The 19,772-nt window shown below is 44.0% G+C and overlaps 2 protein-coding genes and 1 long non-coding RNA gene across 15 annotated transcripts in view; 1 reads left to right on the top strand and 2 right to left on the bottom strand.

The window, feature by feature from the left end:
• The window catches only part of PTPN22 (protein tyrosine phosphatase non-receptor type 22), a 37,995-nt gene extending 26,892 nt beyond the window's left edge, over positions 1-11,103 (bottom strand). For all 7 annotated transcript variants that reach the window (XM_073319637.2, XM_073319640.2, XM_073319638.2 and 4 more), the window contains exons 1-2: positions 11,014-11,103; positions 4,203-10,840 (exon numbers count right to left, since the gene is read on the bottom strand). In XM_073319637.2, coding sequence (XP_073175738.1) covers positions 4,203-4,289 — 87 coding nt within the window. In that variant the 5' untranslated portion in view covers positions 4,290-10,840; positions 11,014-11,103. The remainder of the gene's footprint in view (positions 1-4,202; positions 10,841-11,013) is intronic.
• Positions 1-13,663, top strand: part of LOC140901222 (uncharacterized) — a 42,976-nt gene extending 29,313 nt beyond the window's left edge. For 5 of the 6 annotated variants that reach the window (XR_012155793.1, XR_012155798.1, XR_012155795.1 and 2 more), the window contains exons 3-6: positions 6,419-9,671; positions 10,165-10,285; positions 11,076-11,176; positions 12,417-13,663. This is a non-coding gene — a long non-coding RNA (uncharacterized LOC140901222). The remainder of the gene's footprint in view (positions 1-6,418; positions 9,672-10,164; positions 10,286-11,075; positions 11,177-12,416) is intronic. The other variant, XR_012155797.1, reaches the window with a different exon arrangement.
• Positions 13,664-14,150: 487 nt separating this feature from the next.
• Positions 14,151-19,316, bottom strand: BCL2L15 (BCL2 like 15). 2 transcript variants are annotated; one of them, XM_073319662.2, is made up of 4 exons: positions 18,226-19,316; positions 15,719-15,903; positions 14,942-15,157; positions 14,151-14,267 (listed from the first exon to the last, which is right to left on the bottom strand). In XM_073319662.2, exons 1-4 carry the CDS (start codon positions 18,356-18,358, stop codon positions 14,250-14,252), a joined length of 552 nt encoding a protein of 183 aa, XP_073175763.1. In that variant the 5' UTR covers positions 18,359-19,316; the 3' UTR covers positions 14,151-14,249. The 2 variants fall into 2 exon arrangements, with proteins under 2 accessions (XP_073175763.1, XP_073175764.1); XM_073319663.2 differs by having other exon boundaries at positions 15,719-15,864.
• Positions 19,317-19,772: the final 456 nt, after the last annotated feature.

The following is a 19,772-nucleotide window of genomic DNA, read 5'->3' as shown; positions in this document are numbered from 1 at the left end:
ATTCAGAATGACAGTGTTTGCCTCCTTCACTCTTTTCTTCGGACGCTCCATAGCAACTAGCCACATACACTTACAGCAGCCAGCAAACATAACTTCCCACTTTCTCCTTAAAACTCACCTTTCCCTAGAGTCCCTCATAAATTCATCCATATAACCCTAGTGTAAGTAAAACACCAGACCTCTGGATCTACACACAATACGGGAGCCCTCATAGCCCCGTCGCCTTATTACGTATTGCTTCACCACAAACACCCATCTGGCTTTGTCAGATTCAGTTGACACATTTCATAGGGGCTTGATTTCCAGAAAGCGTGGCGCATTTGTCCTCTGACGACCAGTGAAGGCATCTTAAATTGTGAACCCAACATTACCAGACACTTTTGAGAATCTTGGCCTGTGTCTTTACTTGCTCTGAGGCTGATCCAAAGCCTCTTGAAGGTAACAGAACAACGCCCCTCAACTCCAAGTGCAGCACCTTGTCCATCTATGCTGCTATATGTTAAATTTTAAATGATAACATTACTACCAAGAGAGGTTTCAGTAACCTAGAGACCTGTAGCCTATTCCCTAAGCCATCCAGCATCTCTCGCTATACAGATTAAAAGGACATGCTGTGTGGAGGCTGCAGACAAGCCCTAACAAGAGAATAATTCTGTACATGGAAATTCAGAAGTTTTTAGACTAAATTAACTTTAGAGTCAACATTAACTTTAAAACATCTGATGAGTTAAGGAAACAGCTGTCACTTGTCATGTTGTTCTACAGTCAGAGGGAGACAGGAGCATTGTCATATATTTGGGTAGAATGAGTCAGTAACAGGGCTGCAGAAGTCACAGGACTCTTACGTATCAGACCCACATTAACAGGAACATAGGGGGAAATCCAAGTGCAGGGGAATAGCAGAATGTTCTCCCTGGATTCCAGATCTGTAACTCCCCTAAACCTGCTGCAGATTGCACCCAAGGCTGGACTTTGTGGGTTGCACCCCCTTTAGTGCTGCCCCCCACTTCCAAATAATGTTTTTAATGAAGGGGACTAGAGCCACTTGGCATTGAAGGACCAATACTTTAAGCCACAACTCCAAGCCAAGTTAGTTTCTAGTCTGCATCTTCTGTCACCACTGAGCTTGACATGAGGCAACTTGGCAGGCGGACGGATTCCGGCGACGTTGCAAATGCGAACAGCCAGGGTTAAGCTTCTCAGCGTGAGGCTGCCCCAGTGGAACATCTGGGCACAAATCAAGTACTGCCACTGGCACCAGCCGTTACACAATTTGCACGTGCAAACAGCTGTTTGTACGCAGCGGGCGTCTGCAGGGATAACGGACACAGGCCTACTGTTGTGGCTCATGCATGGCAAGCAGATTTGAAAGTTTGGCCCTTACCAGTTTTCTTCTAAGGATCTTAATTCACAGAACAGCTGTCTGGACGATCCTGGGCTTTGGGAAAGGCCTTTCCCAGCACCAGAGAAAACACTTTCCTACCTACTATTTTTGGCAGATTGCAGGCAGTGCAGAAGCTACACACCCACTTTCCCCAGAGACCAGCACATTCATCCTGGCCTGACGCCCCCAATAGCTCAGCCTCCCTCACACGATACAGCACAAGCTTTAGAGACTGAGTGGGGAAAGTCAGCCACCGGTGACATTGCTTTTTTCCATGGAACAATTGGACTGTTACTGCAAGGTACTCAGCACTCAGACTAATCACTGCTCTCTGACAAGAGGCACCTGAGAACCGGAGATAGTCAGTGAGCAACTGACATTTTCCTAAGCCTTTGAAGTGACTCCTCTCTAGGAAGACATAGTGGGGGCTGGCTCATGTGGGGGCCACCTGAGCAGACTGGATTCTCACCAGCAGTCTTGGCTATGCACAGCCCCCTTCCCTTCCCCTGGGACGATGGAAGGGGACTCTGTTCACTAGTTACACAAGTGCCTCCGGGATGCTGAAGGCTTGTGGCTGTGACAGCATCACCATCCTTCTGAGGTTTCTAAGTCTTGCTGAGCAATAACAGTGGGGACTCTGTCCTAGAGCACCAGGGACTAACCCAAAGCGTGGGGTTAGTATGGAGGCCAATCTCCAGCTGGTATGTCCAAAAGCAACTAACTAGGTAAATCCCCAAATAAGATTCCTGTGAATTCCTAGGACTGGGTCATTGTTAAACATGAGATTCTGGATTTACATGACAATCCCTCCACACTGATAAGCCCATGCCCAGCTGACAAAGATTGGGGCCTTGAAAATAGGTGCATTAAACAGAACTATTACATTATGATTGGTGTGGAGAAAGTAAATAAGGAAGTGTTATTTACTTCTTCTCATAACATAAGAACTAGGGGTCACCCAATGAAATTAATAGGCAGCCGGTTTAAAACAAACAAAAGGAAGTATTTCTTCACACAACGCACAGACAACCTGTGGAACTCTGCCAGAGGATGTTGTGAAGGCCAAGACTGTAATAGGGTTCAAATAAGAGCTAGATAAGTTCATGGAGGTTTGGTCCATCAATGGCTATTAGGCAGGATGGGCAGGGATGCAAAACCATGCTCTGAAGTGTCCCTAGCCTCTGTTTGCCAAAAGCTGGGAGCAGACAACAGGGGATGGATCACTTGATGATTACCTGTTCTGTTCATTCCTTTGGAAACACCAGGCTTTGGCCACTGTAAGAAGACAGGATCCTCAACTAGATGGACCATTGATCTGACCCAATATGGCCATTCTTATGTGACTCCGCAAGGAAACCTTGAGCCCAGCCCCCTGGCCAAATGTATTCCAAAGGGTCCTAAAATGTAGATTAGGACAAAGAGAGTCTATAGCAGCTTTTGCTGCTGGTGACCTGAAGCAACAGGGAACTTTTATTCAAGGGGGAGAGAGAAATGCCAATACTACTACTTGCCGTGTTAGTCTCACCACGCTGGTTCCCAGACATGAGGGACACGGTGAGTGAGGCAATACCTTTATTGAAGCAGGTTTCAGAGTAACAGCCGTGTTAGTCTGTATTCGCAAAAAGAACAGGAGGACTTGTGGCACCTTAGAGACTCACCAATTTATTTGAGCATAAGCTTTCGTGAGCTACAGCTCACTTCATCAGATGCATACTGTGGAAACTGCAGAAGACATTATATACACAGAGACCATGAAACAATACCTCCTCCCACCCCACTCTCCTGCTGACAAAAAAACTTGAAGTGGGAGGAGGTATTGTTTCATGGTCTCTGTGTATATAATGTCTTCTGCAGTTTCCACAGTATGCATCCAATGAAGTGAGCTGTAGCTCACGAAAGCTTACGCTCAAATAAATTGATTAATCTGTAAGGTGCCACAGGTACTCCTTTTCTTTTTATTGAACCAACTTCTGTTGGTGATGGAGACAAGCTTTCGAGCTCTATGGAGCTGAAAGAGGTTCTGTGAAACTCAAAAGCTTGTTCTGGTTACCAACAGAAGTTAGTCCAATAAAAGATTAACAAATATTACAGCATATGCATTCATGTTGGATAAAATGTGCGTTTCCATGCGAACTGCTACAGCTCGAGACCTCAGAAGTTGCCGGTGTGGACCGTAGCGATGCAGAGAGCGGACGGACATCCTTCTTTAACACCTCCAGTTTATTACTTTTTTCCTCTTTCCTGCTCCAACTATGGCCCCAAATGCCAATATGAAATAGTGACTAGACCAGTCCCTGCAGGAATTTGTCAGGGAATTTCTCTGCAATCAGATCCCTTTTCTGGGTTTTCTTCCACATGGCAAGATGGGTTACTGGTGTGAACCATATTGAGTGGTCATCTGAGGTACCCAGTGTGTATTTCAGTTCTGACCCACTTGAGTTCACACTTTTCTCTGAGATAGATGGCTGAAGGGAAAAGGCTTTTTCAAATATTTAGAGACTTGGCCCCCACTGGTGGTATTAGGAGTGGAGCATCTAATCCCCCTGCAGCAAAAATTAAACTACATTCCTACGAGTCCATTTGCAAATTAAGAAACAGGAAGCATCGAATTGTTAAACACAGCTTCACTTAGGATGGAAACTATTAAACTGCTCTTTTCTCTTTAACACTGTTTCTAGATCCATTTTTGTTCTAGACTTAGTAAAAAAACAAAGTGTTACATGTAATCATTACATCCCAGTTCAGAATTTGCTTCAACAATTGAGAGTTTCCCCATAAAATTAGCTTAGACTCAGAAATGTGTCTGTAGGTGACTTACCAAAAACTCGTTTGCAAACTCCTCTCTGTTAAGTTTCCTGCTTTGGGCCCTGTCCAGGTTTTGCAGCAGAATCTCTCTTTGGTCCATGTTGTGTGACAGGGAGAGACTGGTCCGGCGAAGCAGAGGATGGACATGTCAAGTGCATATCATAACGGAAAGCACCAGCATGGAGAGCGCCTGCTGAAGGCTGTGGTTTACTGACTTCATTGCAAGTCTTAAAGGAAATGAGTGCGTAACAGCCCGTGTGGTCAAAAACAAAAAAACAAGATTCTTAACTCAGGGCCCTAGTGCCTCCTTTTCAGAGTGTGAACTACTGCGCTCATTTCTTTATGGAAAGAGGAAGCTGGGTGGTCTCACTAAGCTTACCTATACAGTTTTCTTCAACATCAGACTTCATCATATCCGTCTCTGAAGTCAGCTCCACTCTAAGATCAAAGAGCCATATAACACAGATAGAAAAAAGGGGAATTGCATTGGCTGTGCAAACCAGGGCAGTATTGGCCACATTCACCAGCATTATCTGTAGTTCTCAGTCTCACCGGAAATGTCCCTATGCTGATAAACAGCCATCTAAGAGAAAGACTTGACAGCCCTCTCTCCAGCAGTGCAGGTTCTTAAACACATTAGACTCCTCCAGCAAATCCTGAAATGCTCAGAGGTCACTGCATTTTCAAATGGCCTGGGATGAACTCTGGAAAGCCACATCAGGATCAAGGATTTACATTAGAATGTAGAAGTTACACAGCTATCCACAGGGGCCACTCACTATGAGACTGTGCAGGTCCTGGAACGTAGGCTGTTTGACTGACAGTCCTCAGAGCTTCCATCCCAGAAAATGGATCTTTAGTCCACCATTCCATTAGGGATAGTCTGGCCGCAAACAGAAGCCTAACATCTCTCCTTCTGTATTTGTAGCAAACTACTTATGGTTGGAAAGCCAGTAACTCCCGTTCCTCTTTGCAGTAGGAAGATGCTGCCCCCAGCTGTTTGTTGGCTGGGACGTGTAAATTCTGGGCCCAGTAAATGCTGTGTCGCACAGTATAGGGAAGTAATGGACCGCCTCCTTTCATGAGACATGTACATTTTTGCCATAATACCAGAGAAGATACTGTAGGAACAACCCTGCATTGGCCTTTGGGGATGGATTGGATGTGACGTAACAAGGCTAACAGAGGTTTAACTGCCCAAATTCTGTGAACTGGTGATACTGTTCCAGAAGGGGTCATCTAATTTTCTGGAGTTAGGATTTCTCAAAACCACAATCAGAAAGCATGACTTACTGGTAACAGTCTCTTGTAAGTGGGCGGCAGCAAGAACAGTGAACTCACAAAGAGTTGCATTTAGGAGCTGGACATTTCCTGTACAGACTAATTTGCAGCTCATCTCAACTCAAGATGAGAACCTGCTTTGTACTTTGGGTTTATGTACAGGTAAGAAAAATATTTCAACATAGCTAATTTCTAAAATGTGTTTTGAGAACCATGGCTCACAGGTGTGTGTATATGTTTATTTCAGTTTTGAACCATCACACATCTCATACAAACACCTGAGCAGACTCAAGACTTTTCTGCTCTGGGTTGTTTTGCACTGAGGTGGCTTCATTGGTGCAAACTCATGCCACACCAGTGCAAAAAAGAGACTGTTTCAAATTGGGGTAAATTTCCCTGGTGCCAATCACTTTTTACATGAGTGCAGGTAAATGGCTTGAAATGGGCATATCCATTCATTTCTTGCTTTATAGGTTTGTAGTATGATGTGAAATTTCACATAGATTAAGTTTTAGGCCCTTTGAATTTTCTCTGTAGTTCATGTTTGGTTTCTTTTCTTATATTTTAATAGCATGTTTCTTAAATTTGTCTATGACAGTCTCATTTTTGTCAATGTGCATTTTAATAGCATTGCGAATCTACACAAACCTTGGCAGAAAGGTGAATCTTGAATAGTACATGCGGGTAGTTTTATTCAAAGAAATGTTTAGGTTTAGGAGTAATTCCTTTCCTTTATTATATACAGCACTTAAAAATTGTATGTAGATTAGCCTATAAAACTCTCCCACTGAGGTACTTGCAGAGCCCCGTATGTGAAACTATGGATTTATTCCTGAGACGAGTGGAGGGCAGTGTGTGGTGATTATGAGGGCTATTACCTGGTGAGATGGATTTGAAAGGGGAACCTCCCCAGATAGCTGATAGATAACATGTTGTGCTTTGTTGCAGATCCTCAACAAAGCAACTGCTACTTTAAGGACAGAATCTTCATGAATGTTCCTAGATGGCTGAAATGTACACATTTTAACTGTTAGCTCTGAGAGTGTGCTGACCTGTTCTCTAGCCATGCCCCTTGCTCTTCTCCCCGCCAATGGCTCCCCAAAACATCTGATGAAGAAATTTGATGAGAAACATCAGAGCCCCTCGGTCAACATTTACCAAATTTCAGCAGTAAGAAGAAATTCACAAAGTTGACAGTTTTTGTGCCATCTGGGTACTTTCATGAAGAGCCTGCTGTTTGTGAAATAAACCACAGCCATGGAGGAGACACTTCTATATCTAGGAGTACCCGGGAATTTATACATAAACAGTACATTGCTGCACACACACAACCTCAAAAGCCAGAAAGTGATAGTCATTTAATGGTCCATACCTTCTCCTACCCTCTGACTGCCAGCACACCCATCATACATCATAGACAACAATAACTCTTCCCTGACCTGCCAACATCCCCTGACTCAACCATGAACAAGTGTGTTTCCCCAGGCAGACAGTATGGGTGGGAGGATCTGTTCTGTTTGCAGTGATGAGAAATTGCTGCAGGGGATGCCAGCATGGTTGGCAGTGTTAAGGCCCCAGTGTGCTGTGGTGCATGCTGTGTGTGTTGGAGCTGATGTACACATCTCTGGCCAGAGTAGCAAAGAGTGTGTAATGTTACCTGACAGCTTTTAATTTCTTTGTTTTTGAGGTGGGTGTGTTGTTAGGCATGTTACATGTGCAGCTACCTTAACTGATACACAACATAGTGTGCTTTACGTATGATCTTCCATATTGTCATATCCAGGCTGAGCACTTGCAGCTTCAATAGAAGTCAAGGGAACTGTGGATACTTAATAACTTTGAAAAAAAGGGACACAGAATTTAAAACATAGAAAAAACATTTTTCAGAGCTGTAAAATACACAGAACCTAAAAGCGTAGTCTAGATTGCACAGACCTCTCTGCAGAAATGGGTCTTTGCATGGTCCAGACTAAGAATTCACTATCTGACACTTACAGACTCTGTGGAAAAAGTAAAATAAGGAAGTGTTATTTACTCCTCATAACACAAGAACTAGGGGGGTCATCAAATGAAATTAATAGGCAGCAGGTTTAAAATAAACAAAAGGAAGTATTTCTTCACACAAAGCACAGTCAACCTGTGGAACTCGTTGCCAGAGGATGTTGTGAAGGCCAAGGCTATAACAGGGTTCAAAAAAGAGCTAGGTAAGTTCATGGAGGATAGGTCCATCAATGGCTATTAGCCAGGATGGGCAGGAATGGCATCCTTATCCTCCGTTTGCCAGAAGCTGGGAATGGGTGACAGGGGATGGGTCACTTGAGGATTACCTGTTCTGTTCATTCCCTCTGGGGGAACCTGGCATTGGCCACTGTTGGAAAACAGAATACTGGGCTAGATGGACCTTTGGTCTGATCCAGTACGGCTGTTCTTAAGTTCTTATGACTTAAACACAGCAAAGACAAACAGTAACCCTGTCTACTGCACCAGCTGGTAGAAGATGATTCAGGAACGTATTGGTGTGGAATACAAAGGCCATATACAGATATAATGACTGCAGTGGAACTCACTGTAACTGAAGGTAATGATTCTTTAAACATTGTAATGTCTCATGAGATTCATTAGTTTTATAACTTGACTGAAAAAAATGGGATACCTGTAGTGATTTAGTTACTTGTATTTGATGTCAAATGGGAATGAACAATACTGCAGTTGCAAAACCAGAAAAGGGAAAGTAGTAATGAAAGCACAGCCAGAATGACACCAAAACAAGAACAGAGCTGCTCTGTGTGGCTCAGCACCTCAGTAGCAAGAGGTATTCTGCAGTTATACAGAAACACTGTTTGTATTCCAGTGGTATCTAGGATATCCAACGGAGATCAGAGCCCCCTTGTGCTATGCACTGTACAAATACACAGGAAGAGACAATCCCTGCCCTGAAGAATTTACAATCTAAATAGACAATACAGAGTGAAAGGGGGTACTGTTATCCCGCCCCCTTTTACAGTTAGAGAACCAAAACACAGACAGAGCACAGGCTTGTCTACATGGTGCGACAATGTGCACTAGAGAGGTGTGAATTGTAATGCTCCTTATTTTGCATTCACACAGTACTAGTACTACATGAATACACACTAGAGAACTTTTAGTGTGCGCCAGCAGGGTCTACTTGTGCCAGTTAGTGCTCTTTAGAATTCAAACCCCTGTAGTGTGCTTTGCCATACCGTATAGACAAGACCTACCTGACTTGCCCCAGGTCCCATGGAGTCTAGGGTGGAGCCAGGAACTAAACCCAGATGTCCTGAGTTCCAGTCCAGGGCCTTAACCACTAGGCTAACCAACCTCTTTTCTTAAGTGATGAGAGGAAGAGCTGAAGTTTAAAAATACATGGTATCCCCTTCAATCACAGAATTCCTGATGTAGTAGCAGCTTCACCTTATCCTAACAGATGATTCCTGATCCAGAAGGCCTGAAGAGGAGCTGTGTGTGACTGGAAAGCTTGTCTCTCACCAGCAGAAGTTGGTCCAATAAAAGATATTACCTCACCCACCTTGTCTTGCTAATCCTCATTTTATTCAGTTTTAGATAAATACGTATGCCAAAGCTGGCACACATTTGTCCAGAGATTCATCTCAGTCTGGTGTGGTGACGAAAGCATATGGAGGCTTTTGTACTGTGAACTCACTGATCAAGGATCAATAGTATGTAAATGCCTCTGCCTTTCCCACTCTTTCTAAACTCAGCAGTGAAGCCATGCAGCCTCTTGAGACTAATCCTTGGAAAGAGCCTAGAACTAGACAGGGATATCTGCAGCAAAGTCTGATTGGGTAATCCAAACAGTGCTTCACACCCTTCTGTGTATTGCATCTCACCAGAACAACTACGTGGTTCCATTTCAGAGCCTCTCTCCACACCCCTTATTACTCTCACCAGCCATCCCGGTGAATCCTGCCTAGGGAGATCAGTGACTGTCAGATGTCACTCAGCCACAGGCTCTAATGTCTACTACACATGGTACAGAAAGAGCTTTCCGACCAATATCATCACAGCAGCAACCTGGTGCTTCACTGTGGAGACCTCCTGGAGAATCAGACCTATTATTGCCAAGCTTCAACTCGCAGAACGAACAAATCCACCCAGGTGTTGAGAGCAGAGGTGCTGACCCCAGCAAAAGAGAACTGCACGTACCAGTTACAATTAACAGGTAGTGTTTTTATTTCAGTGTTAGCTTCATGGACTGATTAATAAATAATAGGCAAAAAAAATCTGTAAAATACATGTTAAACTCCTCTCACACTACGTTATGCCTACTAAATATGGACTCCCCCAAAAGCAGAAAGGAATCAAGCTACAAATACAGCAGTATCGTCTCCCCATTCTTATATTGCCTATTGTACTCATCCTTAGACACCTCGTACATGTGCAAACAATACCGGCACATGTGCAGCATGGGGAACGGAATGTCAGACATTTTGCTCCCACAAATACCAGATCTTTACCCCTTGAGTTAAAGGAGAATGCTCCTTAGCTGTAACAGACAGGAAGGTTTAATTTTCTTAAGTAACTAGAGAACTGTTCAATGTAATGTACATTATTTTCTTTGCCCTTCTTGTAGTTTAAGGGGAGAATATGAAATGTCAAATGCCAAGTGAATATGCATTGGATTCTATACAAGCAATTGTATGTTTTTATTACAGATGGTGAATCATACAACTGTATAAGAACAACCCCAGTGTTCACAGTTGAGATGCCTTGAACACCCTTCATGGGCTATTCAGCACCTTGCTCCAACTCCTCTAGTCATCCTGGCACAGAAGAGTAGGTACCAGCCATCACAACTGTGGGTTCCTACTGATTAGATAGGGTTTCTCTCAGAAATCCTAAGTGGAAATTTCTGTCTAAAGACATTTCAAACTGTAGCTAACATGGTGAGAATATTTGTGCCTAGGTACCACGGCGACTGACACACTGGGAATATTAGAAAGAGACATGATAGAAAGAAAATCAGTACAGAAGAGATTTAATAGGGAATGAAATTGCCAACTTGATCCAAATGTCAGAGCACTGCATCAAAGTGTCAGAGAGGACAAGAGCTTGACAAGACTTAAAAAAGGATCAAGCACGTATATGGACATTGAGAACTTTCAGTTACAGAAGGAAGGACTGTAATAAATTATAAAGAGGATCATATTCTTCAGGGCATCATAACCTTCAGGGTTAAGGAAAGATTACCAGGTGGGCAGGATATTCCATAATTGTCTCACTGGGTTTCCTGAACTTTCCTGTAAGACATCTGTTACTTGCCTCGGCTGGTGCCAGGATACCTGACTAGATGGACCATTGTTCTGATCCACTATGGAGATCCCCATGTTTCTATTTAGAAATAAGGGCAACAAATGAGACAACAGAAGTCAGCACCACTGTTTGAAAAACAAATGGTTACAATGTGACTTGTGCTCCTAAATTCTGTGGGCATTTTTGAAAAAAATCTCCTCCAGTCGAACTTGTGCTTGTTGTATTAAATGTTTCGTAAAAGCATCTTTTACCTGCAGATCCGGTATTTCCACAGTGGCTACTCAATGATTTATTGTCCCCTCTTTTGCTTTAGTAGTTGGATCCCAGTTCCATGGGCTATTCTGCGCTGGTTGTTCCTGGTTATTCTAGTAGCATCTTTAATTATCATTCAGAGCAACAGGACATAGAAAAGTGGTGAGTTTCTTTTAACTGTAAAGACAATTTTCATTCAGTTCTATAGCACAATTAACAGTGTTACAATTCTCTACCAAACAGTCAAGCAAAGGATGCTTGTGTGTAGAATTCTATATAAAAGCTAGGTATTAAAATATTATTAATGTGCATTTTACAAATATATGCTCAAATGTGACTTGAGAGACTAGGCAGGTTTTTATTTTTTTATTTGCTGTAAATATTTTATAATATTTATAAAGACAATTTCCATTTCTACTGAAGCTTTTTAAACCTATCATCAAGAAAAAAAAAATAGCTTATTTACTAAACAGAAGCAGTTTCCTGCTTCTGCACTGCTGGAAGCTAGCAGCTCTCTCGAGAACACTGCTTCTGTGTACTGCCAGTAGTGTGCGCGCTCTGATATACTTACTCCCAAGCAGTAAATCTTTGATCCCCAGCTCTTAACATATGGTATACTAATTTTCTGAATTTTTTTAAGTGTAAAATTTTAATTGCTTTACATTTCTGTTCATATCAATGGAACTGTTTTCTCATGTGGTTTTGGCATGAGGTTTAAAAACCAAAACCAAATACCAAAATTTACCAACAGAAGTTGAGTCCTAAGACTAATATTGTAGTGAGTTGCAGCTCTTTGCTCTTGTGATACATCATAGTCATGACACCGTACCAATTGTTTCCTCTTCCTTTATATACCATAAGCCTGGAGATAATTTGATTAAAATATGGATACTTTGAATTATAAAAAAAAACTACCAGTAAAATCGTATTAACAAAATCAAAGGTACCCACGGATTATAAATTTGTCCCAAATCCTTGATAAATGAGAATGTCATGCTTCTTTAAGAGTGAGCTGCCTGCTTGTAGCTTGACCCAACCATACCCTTATTCACTAAAAAAGATGCCCATTCAAGAAATATTTAAGAGGCCCAAATTATTCATGGATCATGAGTATAATTCAAATCTGGAACCTGCATGGGAATCTAGGAAAATTATTTTTCCATAGTACAAGATTCAACGCCTAATGTGCCAGGATGATACATCTATAATTATCCTGCTGATCTTCTGTATACAAGGGCAGGTAGCTATGCAGCATCTATCCTACCTGACCACCTGCTGAGTTTCATACAGGGCTGCTCTGAGTGGGTTTGAGTGCAGGGTACAAACACAGTCAGAAAGCACATTACAATAAAAATATCCTTTGGTTTTAGATTAAAACAAACTGAAATATTTTGTTTTTAAGACTTCATTTCCAGAATCTTTGAAGTGCCCCCCTCCATCATCCCACCAAGAGAAGGTCAGAGAGACTCGCATGGTCTTTGGTGAAGTCTAATTTCCAAGCCATCATCAGCAATGCGATATTGCCTTCCCCTGGGGCACAGGAGGGTGCAGTCATCTGGACCTGTTATCAGTAGAACATCTGGACACCTCCAGCACACTGGGTCACCCAAGAGACCACACTTCTCTGTACACCATTCAGCATACAGGAAGCAATGTCTTGATAAACTCTGAATACACAAACTGTTCTAGCAACAAAGACATATGCAAAATCCACAGTTTCCAGTCACATTTATAACTCTCTCTTTTGCATGTAAGCTGCACTCTATGTTCCAAAAATGCTTCTGACAGATGCTGTGCACACAGAACAGGTTCAGTTAGCTTGTGCGCTCGTCACATTAATCTGAAACCTACATAAGGTTCCTAGACAAAGAATGCCTGTGTGTATATTTGGGATCAACCCTTCCCAGCCAGGCTTCCCCAGATCCAGGCCAGAGTACCTAGTCCTGCCCCACCAGGAATCACTGCTAGGAGACAGGGTCAAGGGGCTCCAACTCCATTAGCCTTTAAAAAAAACCCACTATGCCAAACTGCTCCACCTTATGTAACTTCCTAGTGAAACTTCTCCAGCTGACAAGACCCAAACACCCAGAGTGAGTCAGCAGTGGCAGAAAGGAGAAGACTTCATACTGGGCACCAGATATGAAAGGAGCAAAACCCCCTAAACTTCCTAGACACGCAAAAGATTCTGTACCAATAGTGAAAATCTCAGATTGAGTGTCCCTGGACAGACAGACAGACAGCAAAGCAAAGACTTTGGGGGATTTCAGGGTTAGTTACAGATTAGCAAAAAACAAGCAAAATGGCAGAGTTATTGGATTTTTGTCACAAATCCAGTTCGGAGTACTTCTGCAGAACTCTTGCCTGGTTTTCTGAGTGGCAACAGATCTCTCTATCCCCCAAAGAGACATTTCTGTCAATTTAAATTTTGTAAAAGCAATCCTTCTTGTAACTGTAGAGCAACAGAAATGTGTGAAAATTCTAAGGGAAAACCACCATTTTAAAACAATCATTGACCTGCAGAGTTTGAAACCCAAACATGGTCACACTAAGCCCCCTGACCTGGAAACTAACTCTACGCCAGTGAAACTGATGCCATTGTCTAAGTAGAGAGAAATGCAGATAGCAAATAAAATGCTTAAAAATGACAAACTGGATATTGATATTCTTTCCCTTCCAGTGATCTAGGGTGTGTTAGTAACAGAGAGAGACACTTGTTTGCAACCTGATTTTTAAATGACATCTTCCCTTTGAGAGGCTGTAAGGGCAACTGCCCTATTAAATCAACTAGCAGCACAGCTACTTTCCCTCAAGCCAGTTCACACCCTGCCCATCCATGTTTCCCAGCATTATACTAGGCAGCCATCTCTGGCTCCCTCTCCCTTCGGGGTTGCAGGGTAGGAGTTCAGCACCAAAGCTGGCAGAACAAACAAGTGTTATTGTGAGTCCTCACACTTAAAAGTTGCATTTACAGCCTATGTTAGAGGGAAACAAAATCAATCCTACAAATTATTTGTAAATAAATGAATAAGTGCAAGAACAAGAGAGCCACATCTGGTGTGGAAGAATAGCTACGTGTTGAGATGTCCCAATTACTGACTGTATCGATCTTCAGGGCAGAGGGAAGTAGAAAGACTGATGGCTGGGAAAACGGTTTTCAGAAAACAGTTTAATAGTTTTAAGTCAAGTCACTGAAAGCTGCCATTTCATTCCCTTGGAGGCAGTGTAGCCTTTTCCATCAGTTTCCAAAGTTCTCCTAAAAAAATTGAAAGAAAGAATTAAAAACAATGGTTAAAGGAACTAGCAGTAAGAGAGGTGGCCCAAGTGCAGGATGGGGAAACCAATTCTACTCCCAGCTTGCATGCCAACCTTCCCTCTGGCCTGGGCCAAGTCACTTCATCTTTCCAGGCCTCAGTTTCTTCAGCTGTAAAATGGGGAACCCTACCCCCACAAGGGGGTGAGAGAAAGTGTCTGTAAAGCCCATAGGAGCTAGAAAGTGCTAAATATGATTAACTTTTATTCCTTATGAACTTATCTAGGGCAGAAATGTTAAGACTCGCAGGGTGCTAAGACAGCGGTGAAATCCTGTTGAAGTCAATAGGAAGCATACCATTGACTTCAGTGAAGGCAGGATTTCACCAAGATGTTTTTCAAGATGTGCTTCAGATACAGAGACAACACCTGAAACATAGGACTACAAGGTGGAACAGTCTGGTGTTTTTGGGGTCAGTGGCCAGCAATGCCAGGGCATGCCCCAGAATGGCATGTTGCAGGGCTGAGTAGGCAGGCTGACAGGGTTAGGACACCTCCTTGGAAGTGCAATGAATGGTGCCCTCAGAACACTGGGTCACACTGTAGCCAGTGCAGACTGGCAAAGGAACAGAGCCACAAGTGTCAACAGAAGAACTTCAGTGATCCTTGAGCACTCACCCAGCCACCACGGGTCTCGATGTATCCTCTCACTTCACGGTTCCCATTAATCAGTTCCACAAGCTGGATTTGACGAGCCACAGCTGGAACTTTCCGGGAAAGGTACACTAACAATTTCACAGACACTGCCAGAAAAGCTCTCTCATAGCCCAGCTCAGGATTCAGGCTGCTCCAACTCTTGCTGAGAGAATCCACCATGACTCCAAATTCCTCTACCTGGGAACACCAAGAGGAGGCTTTATAAAATACCACGGTTAAAATAAGTCTTGGTTCAAACCCCACAGGGTTACCCAGGCCTGGCTTGCTCTGCTCTATGATTGAGGCAGGTGACCCCCCTTGGGCAGCGCATTGCTTGGTACATCTAAGTCAGACTAAGGTCTTCAGGGCAGAGACTATATGTACTAGGTGTTTGTACAGTGCTACTGTAGTTCACACAATAGTGCTGGGGGAGAAGGAGGGACAGTTTCCAATTTAACTAGGACTGCAAAAAGTTTGGAGCTAGAGGTGCATGAGCATTCGTATTGAAACTGGGCCAGGATGAGTTCCAGCCTCAGACCAGGCTCATGTCAGGTCAGCTAACACAGGCTGGGGCTGTTCAGACAGCTCCCCTTCTTCATTCCCCTTCCCTGTCCATTGTCCAAGAGCAGCCCCTCCCATTTCAAGACAAAGCATCCTCTCACATAACAGCACTTCAGTTAAGAAAGGAGGTGCTGGGGCTCTACAGCATATTGCAGAAGATGGGTAGACCCTGGCATAAAGAGAGTGCTTGTGCATTACCTTTCCCTTAGCCACCTCGGCAATGATGCGCTGGGCAGGCCGCTCCAGGTCCTCGTTATATTCATCTCCCAGTCTACGCAGATGACTGGCAATAATAACCGAATCAAAGGTACTTGAAGCTTCTGCTCCCGCAGAGAGCTGAAGTTCTAAGACGGCAGAGAGAGAGCAGGGAGAGGGGGTACAACCTGCAGGTCAAGTGGTTGAGGTGAAGAATGCCTGTTTCATATCTAAACTCCTTATTTTTTAATTTTATATTACATGAAAAAAATTGGGTTAAGAGAATGTGAAGTCAGGCACACAGAAGTTAGGAAATGCCAGATGAAGATTCCCCATGCAACCTTAATTTGGACCCCTTGTGCATATACATTATGGGACGATTTTAATTATATTATCACAGAATATTTCCTAATAGTTCCTAATTAAAAAATCCAAAAGACTAAAAACCAGAATTTCTATCATGTGAAATCATACTGACGCCCGATTTGGGTCATCAGTCAGGTTCAGATCTTTAGATCCACAGCACAGACCTGTACCACTTGAGTTAACAGAGTAACTGGTAACAGAACTAGGCTGAGCATGCGGTTCAGGCACTAGGTGAGAGACAGAGTTTGCCAAAGGGGTTAACACAGCTATTTGTTGACAGTAGAGGAACACACACAACTCCTAGGTTCAAATCTAGGTTCTGAAGGGCAGTGTGTCTAATGGTGAGACCCTTCTGCCCTTGCCCCTGGCCTCCCACAAGTCTGACCCTCTCTGCCCCCTTGTCTCTTTGTCCCAATCCCTCCGCCTGACATGGGTTCATGTTCCAGTTCACTACCCTTTCCAGACCCTAGTCTCATCCTCCTACCAACATCCCCAATGCCCAGCTTATTATTTCCTCCTTCTCCAGGCTTCCTGGCAGACAGCAGGGGGAGCAACAAGAACGAGAGATTCTCTGATTTGGTGCCCAGTACCCCAGGAGCCCCAGTCAGCTGGGAGCAGCATTTGCAGAAAAAATCCTGCTTATCCCCTGCACTTCCAGGCTGGAATATGCTCAGTACAGGCAGAACCTTAAGCAAATTCACCTGTCAAACCATTTAGTTTCTAATAAACGTGCAAACTGCAATTTTTCAAAGGCTTAACAATTTGGCTAGTTTGGGCTCTTTTGCCACAGGGATGGTAAAAGGCACAATCCTGACACAAATGTGCCCTCTGCCCAAGTTTCAAGTTCCTGCTCCAATGCAGGATGGCGCTAGAGCTTCTCAGCCGAACGGTTTTAAAAATTTAAGATGGGCAAAACACATTTCCCTAAACACATTCGAAGAAATAGCTATTTTTTCTTGACATTTTCCAAAACAGAGTTCAGCCTGAGGCAAATGCCCAGCACTGAAAATTTCAATCCAAATTGTTACAACTTTGGCAAAGTTGTAAGCCACTGAAGACAGGAAGTGTGGGCAACGTTATCTAGCGCAGTTGCTAGCTGCTCCTCCCATGCCTGGGTAAGTCCTAGTTGCCCTTTCTTATTACATTGCTAAGTTGCTTGCTTATTACTCCAGATATTTGGGTATTTTAATGCTTAGCATTCCCCAGCCCCCTTTAGAACTCTGGTTCAAACCCCACACTAGATTCCACAGGTTCAGGAAAACTTAATTTGAGCTGCAGCCATTCACCAGGCTGTATTCACAATACTCCAGTCAGTGGAAATAGACTTGTATGTGACCCATTAGCCCAATGGGAGCTCAGCACAGGGGACAGGCAGATAGGAGACTCTCCCTCTGGGCCAAACTTCCCTTTCCTCCTTCAGCTCCCTCCTCCATGCTTCCATGAAACCTTTGAGAAACAAATGCTGCTTGATGCTTACAGCACCTCCCACTTGCACCAACTCTCAGCCACTCTCTGGGCCAGATTGTCTTTTGACTGGGTCTGAACTAGGCTGTACACTCCCCGGGACGGAGACCACACCTTTCCTTATTTGTTAAGAACCAAGTACAGTGTTGGTACTCGATACATTAACGATAACTAGTTCTTTGGTTACCAGGACCAGTTACACTTTCCCCATCACTATTAAGACAAGTTATTTTTATGGAGATTTGGCGAGTGAAAAAGTTACTGGCATTTATAACTTGAATCCAAAAATCCCAGGTGCGCTACAGACTATTACAAATATATTTAATCTGCATGCTTGTGATACAGCCTGGACTTTTCAATGACAAGCAGTCAGGATCTCCATTTTGCATCTCATTGGACAGAGTGTCCTTTCCAATAGCATAGTTCTCCGTAGTCCCACATCAGGGAAATGGTTCAATGTGGACTGAGAGGGAAGGGCAACACCGCTCCTTGCAGTCACCTGGAGACTCTCATGGAAATACTGACCCATCCCAACCCTGCTTCGCTTGAGACCTGCCAGCCCAAATGCAGCCCTCGTCCCTATCCATTACAGGAACACCCCCAACAGGACATTTACCTAGAACCTTCAGCCAAGAAAGCCTCCTGCCTCCCTCCAGAGATTTGGTCCCAGGTGACTTTACCTGTGCATGACTCAGCAGAAGAGTCTGTCTCCAGACTGTGGAAAGCAGTCCCTTCGTCTTCCCCTAAGAGATCAGAGAGAAGTGCCTCCACAATGCACTCGGTTTGCTCCTCAAAAGTCCTAGGGCTCTTCATTTTAATACGCCCCCCCCGGGATTATCTGAAGTTCAAACAGAAGCCAAGCTGTCCCTGCAGCTATTCCTCTTCCGGGTAATGTTTGTGCATAGAACCTTTAGAAGCTTTCTTCCTTTCTGGTCAGCTCAGTATGCGTCACACACTCCAAGGGCAAGTGCCTTAGGGAGACTCCTCCTCCCTTGGGCAGTAAAGCGCTGACAGGCTATTTCATCCCTCAGTCTTGCGCCCATGCACTTGAGTGTGGCAAAGTTTCACAATAACCATTTACTGTAAAAAACACAGCTGTCCAGAATGAAGTTTTTCCAAAGTCCATCATTCACCAAGGGATACCCTACCTAGGACAAGTCTAGGACTCAAAGGTCATGTCTACACAGAGATTGGAACCAGGTTACCTGCAACTGTGTAAACATGAGGAGTTGCTGACAGAGTACAAGGGTGTTTTTGCTGATAATTTCATAATGCAAATATGCTCCCAGCAGCCAGAGGTGTGGCTAAGTGAGCTCAACTCACACAGGAAAGGTCCTGCATGCTGGTGATAAGAGACACCCGACTACAGTCTATGCTTAAACCCAGCTGCAGCTATAGCAGGCAGCCTTATCTGAGGTTTTGCTGGTGTGACCATACCTACTGAATGCTTACTTACTGCAGAGAACAGATCTACAAAGATTGTCAGTGGACTTCACAGCAAATTCTGCGCTGCTGCTCCCAAGGTAGCAAGAGCAGCCACTTCACCAGCACAGGAGGGGTTTTACGGCTATAAGGGAAGAAGCCATTCCCTAAGTGTGGGAGGTCTAACCTGGTGTGGCTCTTAACTCAGAGTCACAGGGTGGACACTGAGGGTACATCTACACTGCACACAAAAACAAAAGACAAAACGCCACGGCAGCAAGTCTCATAACCTAGGTCAGCTGATGCTGGCTTGGAGCTAAAAACAGCTAGCTGTGTGGATGTTCCCAGTTGCACTGATGCCCGAGCTCTGAAACCCAAAAATGGGGGCTCCAGCCTGAGTGGGCACTTCTACACTGCTCTTTTTAACCGTCACATGAGCTCGCGTCAGTTGCTGGGGTCTCTGAGACTTGCTGCCATGGGTTCGTTCGGTTTTTTGTTTGTTTGTTTTGGGGGGGGGGGGCGCAATGTAGACATGCCTTAAGAAGGAGTTGGTTCAGCCCACCCGTGTGCCTCATTACCCATCTCACAGTGGCGCATGATAGACGACAGCTGGTCTCTGTCAAGAGAGGGGAACAGGAAACTGTGGCATACAGTGTAACAGCAGCAGTGAGCAAGAGGCTCCTGGTGCAGACTACAGGGTAAAAGAAACGAACTCCAGGAAGGGTTGGGAGTGGCCTACTAAAAGCAGCCAGTTGAGCTGAACCTCACAGACTCTGTCTGGAGACTCTGAAGTTAATAAACCCAG

This window comes from Lepidochelys kempii, chromosome 21, assembly GCF_965140285.1.
Source record: "Lepidochelys kempii isolate rLepKem1 chromosome 21, rLepKem1.hap1, whole genome shotgun sequence".
NCBI classification, from domain to species: Eukaryota; Metazoa; Chordata; order Testudines; family Cheloniidae; genus Lepidochelys; species Lepidochelys kempii.
The sequence above is the reverse complement of the archived record's forward strand: the minus strand, read 5'-3'. Positions and strand labels throughout refer to the sequence as shown.

Coding starts and splice junctions, on each gene's coding strand:
- BCL2L15 (XM_073319662.2), bottom strand. CDS start 18,358: ATGAAGAGCCCTAGGACTTTTGAGGAGCAAACCGAGTGCATTGTGGAG. Junction 15,904..18,225: donor TTCTGCTGAGTCATGCACAG/GTAAAGTCACCT, acceptor CTTGACCTGCAG/GTTGTACCCCCTCTCCCTGC. Junction 15,158..15,718: donor CCGAGGTGGCTAAGGGAAAG/GTAATGCACAAG, acceptor TGGTGTTCCCAG/GTAGAGGAATTTGGAGTCAT.